This window comes from Chelon labrosus, assembly GCF_963514085.1.
Source record: "Chelon labrosus genome assembly, chromosome: 6".
Lineage (NCBI taxonomy): Eukaryota > Metazoa > Chordata > Actinopteri > Mugiliformes > Mugilidae > Chelon > Chelon labrosus.
The window spans coordinates 29,711,641-29,719,609 of record NC_140342.1 but is presented as its reverse complement, the minus strand read 5'-3'; the positions used below and the strand labels follow the sequence as shown (position 1 = coordinate 29,719,609).

Below are 7,969 nucleotides of genomic sequence, written 5' to 3'. Positions count from 1 at the left end.
AAATAATTATTATCTCTCCATAGACTGCCGTTCATATTTTTTCGAAAGATAGGTCCCATAACCCGGAAGTAGAGGGGCGGGACTTCGCCTCTCTATTGGCCGTCCCCGCTGTCACTCCACCTTGCTGTCACACCGGTCTGCTCGTCTGCGGAAAGGTTATAATAGTTTTGGATTTTTCATTTTAGTTTAGTTTTTATTTGGTTTTTACCTTTTCCCTCCAATTCAGTTAGTTTTAATTAGTTTTTAATGTGGGTTTGCTATTTTTTATTAGTTTTTATATTTCCAAAAACGCTTATTTTAGTTTAGTTTTTATTAGTTTTAGTATTAGTTTTAGTTTTTTCATGGTTTGGGATATTTGTGCAGGATTCAGAAAGGTCAGGGTGAGTATTGTATAATAAAATTCAACAAAAGATACGTTTAAAAAATGAGGGTGAGTTAATAATGACTGATCTATGATCACTAGATCACCTATAGATCTAGTGATCTATACATATTATATTAATTATATATCTTATATTAATATAATAACTATATTAATTGTTGATACAGTGTTAAAAGCTCTATCCATCTGTTTTTATTTTTAATCAAGAAAAGTTGGTGCACTGCACCTTTAGAACAATACGCTGTCTCTTTAATAAAGACGGTAGTGTAGAGTTGTTGAGTTGTTGAAGTTGTTCGTGGCTGTGGATGTGGATGTGGATGTGGATGTGGCCGCTGAACTGAGGGTATGTTGCAAATATCTTGCTGTTTGTGTTGGAGGTGCAACAGATAAATGTCAGACGAACATCTAAAACATTTTTTTCAATGGCACACGATCTATCCGCACTACCTTCGCGATCTACCGGTCGATCTCGATCGACGTAACGAGCCTCCTGCTTTAATCCTTCTCTGTCGCAGAGGCTAGCTTGCTCTGCTACTCCACATTAGCCGCCTTGTGCGAGCTTCTTAAACGGACTTTGAGATTCGTGGAGTTTCTCCCCTTGAGAAGCAAGACACATACTTTGTCACAGTCTGTTTCCACTACGAGACACTTGCTTTTAACTTTCTCGTCGTCATATTAAAAAAAAGTCCAGGTACACGTACAGGACTTTGCCCCTTCCTCCCAGCCTGTCCTGCCAGGTGACGTCACGGTCCGTGTGGTGCCGTAAAGTGCTGCTGCTGCTGCCAGCTGGCGTAAAACTGCCAGAGCGGAATAAATCGATCATCCAACCAGTTGAGGCTTAAAATTAAACTGACAGAGACGAAAACGAAGGAAATTATATCTATAATTTCAGTTCGTTTTCGTTCGTTTTCTAAACACGCAATACAGTTTCAGTTAGTTATCGTTTTTTTCTTTTAATTTTCGTTTTTATTTACTTCAGTTAACTAAATAGTTTTTTCAATTTTAGTTTTCGTTATTTCGTTCGTTTTCGCTATGATAACCTTGGTCTTTGGTCAGGAGTCCTTGTTAACCTGCTACTGTAAATGGTTCCTTTGTTCTGCCTGGGTCACGTCAGCTAGAAGGATTATAATATCAGAGCTTTCATTTACATTAACCTTTGAATCGGTGTCCATGTGTGTGAGCGTGCCGACATTTGATTCAGTTTCTCTCCACCTGTGATGTCAGTCTGACCTGCCCACCACTGGGTGCTGCTATGTAAATGAGCTCTGTTCACCATAAATCCCATAAATAAGTGTAACATTGGTGGTAGTGAGTTGGAGTGAGGTTGACTAACAAGGTGAAACAGAATGGGGTGATAATGTTTTGCTACATGCTTTACAACCAGTCAAACCAAAAAAGGAACATTAAACTTAAATTTTTGTAAATATTGTGTATAGATTTTTGTTCTTTTTTCAGTTCTCTATTTTTTATTGTTGGTTTTTAGCTTTTTGTTATATTTATGTTGGTGTTGAATGCCTGTACATTGCTGCTGCAACAGAGACATTTCCCAGTTTGGGATTAATTAAAAATTATCTATCTAAAAGTAGCAATAGAAAACTAGATGAACTACTAGAAAACACAGTGAACTGAAAGATTAGAGTTTTATTAAAAATACTCGTGTCCCCCCCACTTCTGAAATCAAGGTGAAGGTGAAGGTGACTGTATTGCGGTGAGCCTGGTCATCTGATGGCAGTCTGTTCTGTGCACTCAAGAGGCAGGGCATTAGTTAGTGGTGAGTCCAACTACTGTCTGAGAATCCAGACTGGAGGAGGAGAGCCATGACTGACTGGACTTTGTGTCTGCTGTGTTTCAGCTTCACTCAGAGACTAAATGGCTTCCAGATCAGAGGAGGATCTCTGCTGTCCAGTCTGTCAGGACGTCTTCAGAGATCCTGTTCTTCTGTCATGTAGCCACAGCTTCTGTAAAGTCTGTCTGAAGAACTGGTGGAGAGAGAAACCAACACACCAGTGTCCAGTTTGTAAGAGAAGATCTTCAAAGGAAAATCCACCTTTAAACTTGGCCTTGAGGAACCTGTGTGAGTCCTTCTTACAGGAGAGAGATCAGAGATCTTCAGAGTCTCTCTGCAGTCTGCACTCTGAGAAACTCAGACTCTTCTGTCTGGACCATCAGCAGCCAGTGTGTCTCGTCTGCAGAGATTCAGACAAACACTCCAACCACAGATTCAGACCCATCGATGAAGCTGCACGACAGCACAAGAAGAACCTTCAGGAAACTCTGGATCCCTTAAAGGAGAAGTTAAAGGTTTGTGAAGAAGTTAAAGTGAAGTTTGATGAAACAGAAAAACACATCAAGGTCCAGGCCCGACACACAGAGAGGCAGATTAAGGAGCAGTTCAAGAAGCTTCACCAGTTTCTAAACGAGGAAGAGGAGGCCAGGATGGCTGCACTGAGGGAGGAAGAGGAGCAGAAGAGTAAGATGATGAAGGAGAAGATGGAGACTCTGAGCAGAGAGATAGCAGCTCTTTCAGACACAGTCAGAGCCACAGAGGAGGAGCTGAGAGCTGAAGACGTCTCATTCCTGAACAACTTCAAGGCTGCAGTGGAAAGAGTCCAGCGCTGCCTCCTGCTGGATGATCCACAGCTGCCCTCAGGAGCTCTGATAGACCAGGCCAAACATCTGGGCAACCTGACCTTCAACATCTGGAACAACATGAAGGACATGGTCTCCTACACTCCTGTCATTCTGGATCCAAACACTGCTCATCCAGATCTGATCCTGTCTGAAGATCTGACCAGTGTGAGACTAGGAAATAAACAACATCTTCCTGATAATCCAGAGAGGTTTGATTATTACCTGTCTGTCCTGGGCTCTGAGGGCTTTAACTCAGGGACTCACAGCTGGGATGTTGAGGTTGGAGATAACAGAGTGTGGACACTGGGTGTGTTAGCAGAGTCTGACCAGAGGAAGGGAAGCATACGAACTGGATTGTGGCGAATAAGGTTAGATGAAGGTAAATACTCAGCACGTTCAGCACCAGATCTTCCCATTGATCTCTCAGTAAAGAAGAAGCTCCAGAGGATCAGAGTGAATCTGGACTGGAACAGAGGAAATCTGTCGTTCTCTGATCTTGATACTAACAAACACATACACACCTTCAGACACACTTTCACTGAGAGGATGTTTCCACATTTTGGAACTAGGGATAAAGTCCCACTGAAGATATTACCAGTGAATCAGATCAGTTAGAGATAAACAGGATGATTATAAATGTGTATTTGGCTGTAACAGGTAATCAATGTCAGTGATCATGAAAATTGTTGTTTTATCAACACAGTGGTAAAGAAGAACAAGATGAATGTTTAGGAACGGCCAAGTCAAAGTCCTGTACTACCACAAACTCCCAAAACATAATACAAGCCACTTTCAACAGAGATGGACACTTACAAAACAAATATTGCAGAACTATTTGTTTTTGTACAGTTTTAATACAAATATATTTTCAATATTTGCACCACGTGCATGTGTGGTATTTTGAACTTTAACCTCCTGAGACCTTCCATCCTCATATGAGAACATTAAGTTTTAGGTTTGTGGCAGTTTATTCTGCATTCTGTGTCATTTAGACCTGTTGTCATCATAAGAAGATACGTTTGTCTGCCATCTAGTGGTAGCAAACGGTCAATACACTAGTCACTGTAAGAACATGATAGCAGTCATTTCAGCAGATTCATTCTACAGCTGATCATGGGCCAAAAGTAGATAAGGTACAAAACCTCATCAAAATAACTTAACTTTTCTAGTTTGATATGACATGCAAATTTAACAAATTCTATCAATAGAAACGTGCTACAATGGCACTAATTAGTAAGTACTCGGACATTGGGATTTCATTGTTTGCAATTCTGGTTTTGCACAGCCATGTTAAGGTATTAAAATAAACCATTTTATATTGTGTTACACATTGGTGACTTTTTTATAATAAACAGTGAGATAATCCCCATGTCCACATATGAGGACATATTTTCTTTCAAAAACTACTTCCTATTCAAAGGCGATGCCTAGTTTTTATACGTCTTAGGTCATAATAATCCCAAATACCTTGGAGAAATTAAAAAATGTATACCAAACAAAAGTTAGTTTATTCCCAGATAGCAAAATCATTATGGCCCAAATTTGGCCCAAAACTGGCTTGCCATTTTGGCAGAGTTTTGGATGGATGTACGGCCCATAAATGGCCCAAATTTGGCATGCCAGAATCAAAACAAAAGTAGGCCAAAAGTAGGCCAAAACTCACCCAAAACCAATTGTGGCATTCCAAAATATGTCCATAACTGCCCCAAAAAGAGCCCAAAATCCCCCAAATCCAGCCAAAAAGGTGCCAAAAAGTAGCCACAAGTGGCCCAAAGTGAGGCCATAAGTATGCCAAATGATTGCTGCTACATTAAAATTCCTCTTAAAAAATATTTTTTTAAATGTTTTTAAAAAAACTTTTAATCTGTCAATGTGAGTTTATTGCTAATAATTATGAATTGCTATGTCCTAGTATCTAGGCTCATACGGTTTAATTATATTGTGTATGTCTATAGTTTGTAAAAAAAAAAAAACAAGAAGATCAAATGCATGTCATGGTAATTTGTATTTATTTATTCAATTATTATTATTATGGGGTTGGGGGAGGAGCGTGTGTGTGCGTGTGTGCGTGCGTGCGTGTGTGCATGAATACATGAATAGATATGTCTGTGCGTGTAAGTGTGTGTGACGAATGTTTTGAATTACATTTTTTTGATTACATTTAAATTAATTAATCGGCTGATTCCTGGTTGGCTGGTGGCAGGCGTTTTTTCCGCCCTCCTTCCCTATCCGCAGCCCAGTAGAACCATCGTTTGATGGACTGTGCAATGTCTGCGTCTGTGGCGGCAGAGCAGGCAGGGTTTCTTCTGACGGCATCTAAGAAAGAAATACAGACAACACACAAAGACAAAGGAAAAATAATTACTGTTTAGTGAAACCTGTTTAAGTCACTAAACAGGTTATCATTTTTAGAGATAGGAATTCAGAGTACATTTATGATCTCACATAACAACGTAAAGCATACCTGCAGGGGCCTTTGGTGTTACAGTGAAAAAAACTTACCCATTACAACTGCTTTAAAGTGCAGCTTTTCAAAGCTGACTTTGCCACTAATTCCCCGCCAGGTAACCATTTTGGCAAGGTCATTTTTGATGGCCGCCTTCAAAATCCTCCAAACTGTTTCCTTGACTGTGGTACCCCCTGACAGTCCGAGAGTGATTGTCTAAAAATAGAAACTGAAAATTACCTACATGGATTTAAATGGGTGGGGGTGAGGGAGGGAGAAGGCGATGGAAGCCAAATAAATAGTTATTGCATAATCAAAGATAGCTCACCAATTGTTTCTTTAATTCAGGAACAGTTTGGAGGTCTCTCTCCAAAGCCATTAGTGCCTGAAGATTTTCGACAGGAAAATAGGCTTGATGCCTGTCAGTGGTGGCGAAATTATTGCTGCCGCTGTTGCTGCCGCTGTTTATGGCAGCATATAGGTTTTGGATCATTCCGATCATGGTCCTTTGCTGTTCCATGATCATCTCCTGTTTCACCAAAACGTCGTGAAGAAGAGCTGAACCCCATTTCAAAGAGAACAAACAAGCGAGACACAAGTTAGTCATATAAGTCAGTTTAAAATCCTGTATGTATGTATTCATCCATCTATTTCACTTCTACTTAGTGTTAAATTGCAATGTGAACGCCAGCCATGGGGAAGACACGTCGGCAGGTTTTAAAAGGCAACTGTGACTACATTGGGCGTCTGCCCTAATTCTGATAGAGTGGGGTCAATAATTTTACTGTGGGGGGCCGCCATGGCAAAATCAGTGTAGAGGAAACACTGCTATTTCAGGACAGTATTTACCTATTCACCTGTTTATCTATTTAGCTATGCAAATCCATATGTAACAAGTAAAGGCTGGAGTGTAACATAATAAATCTTACATCCACACACGTTGCCACAGGTGGGCATGTTTCGTAACCTCTGCCCTGGTGAGACCTCAGGTTGCTCCCAGATGGATGGAGCTGCCTGGCTTGCCTCTACCTCCCTGACAGACTGGCCCTGGTACGGCACTGGCCCTGAGGAGCCCCTCACAGGTCCCTGGCTTCCTACCCCTGAAACCTCCTGATGGCCCATTTGCCCTGTGGTCCCGCTGCTCCTGGCCCCTAACTGTGCTGAACCATTTGTCACCTCAATGGCCTGGCGAAGGGAAGTCCCTATAGTCATTACATGCTAGAAATGGGTATGAAAAATATACATAACAGTCAGGATTTGAATCCTTACATTTGACCGATTTAAACATCTAACAATTATATTTATTTCACTTTTATACAATTATGATTTTACTGCTTATAAAGGACCATACCGATCAAATTGTTTAATTTGTAATTCAGTGAACGAAAACACAGCTGAATAAAGGACAACTTTTTACTTCACTACAAATTACTTATTAGTAAGGAATAGGTCTGAATATAATTCCAAATTTTCCACTACTACCTGATATTCTGGGCTATCCAAACAGCTATCTTTAGGTATCTCAATACATCCCCTGGTATCCTGGGATACCATGTATCTCCTGAAAGATGGCTGCTCTATTGTGGGGGCTTTTGGCAAAGGTCTTTTCACCACAGTGTCATCCTCGCTCTCATCCTCAAGCACGTATCTACTTGGCCTTTCGAGACAAACATATAATAAAAGACAAAGACATAAGTTTAAACAAAGACTGAGTTGAAACATGTTCAAACAACATGGATGCACGGATATGTAAGGATATATACAATATACAATAACTGGGAGAAAAGAAAAAAACACTTTTAGATTCACAAAATTCTTACTTGATCTTCCTCTTTTTGGGCCTTCCAACATCACACTCAGCCTCAGACTGCAGATCGGTCTGCTGCTCTGCGAGGGGCAACTTCCGTCGACACTCATGATAATCATCTGTAACAGAGCTCAATTTTAATATTATGTTACTGACCTTATAACTGTGATCGGTTTATTATTGAAGTATATTTACACATACTTGATGTGTACAACACCCTGGCATTGTACTCCACCCAGGTGTTGTCTGGTGCCTCCATCGTTTTGATGGCCTTCTGCATACAATCCCTCTTGTATGGGGGCCACCGGCAGACCCCATCTCTCACCCACAAGGCTGGCACCACCTCTACCTCCGCTGTATCTTCGAAACTTACGATATGGTACATCCTAATATCTAAACATAACCAACATTAAAAAATGAAAATGGTATAAAGTTTGTGAGTAGAATGAATGGTCTAGGGGTGCTGTGATACACTGCAGAGTCCACACCACATGAAATAACATCACTGATGAAAGCAAGACCTGTTTAGTTGTAAGCCCACTCACCACGTCAAGGTACAGGCTACGAGTGGGGTGTTAGTATGACGAAGACAAGGTTAAGACATTTATGATAATCGGTAAATGTAGGCCTATTAAATGATAATCGGTAAATGTAGGCCTATTAACAATATTTAAGGTAGTAAAGCTTTAGGAACAATATGAGA

The 7,969-nt window shown here is 40.5% G+C and overlaps 1 protein-coding gene across 1 annotated transcript; it reads left to right on the top strand.

The window, feature by feature from the left end:
- Nucleotides 1-362: 362 nt before the first annotated feature.
- Nucleotides 363-4,312, top strand: LOC311489729 (nuclear factor 7, brain-like). Its single transcript, XM_084546950.1, has 3 exons — nucleotides 363-374; nucleotides 2,065-2,153; nucleotides 2,235-4,312. The coding sequence occupies exon 3, from the start codon at nucleotides 2,252-2,254 to the stop codon at nucleotides 3,626-3,628; it is 1,377 nt and encodes a 458-aa protein (XP_084403076.1). The 5' UTR covers nucleotides 363-374; nucleotides 2,065-2,153; nucleotides 2,235-2,251; the 3' UTR covers nucleotides 3,629-4,312.
- Nucleotides 4,313-7,969: the final 3,657 nt, after the last annotated feature.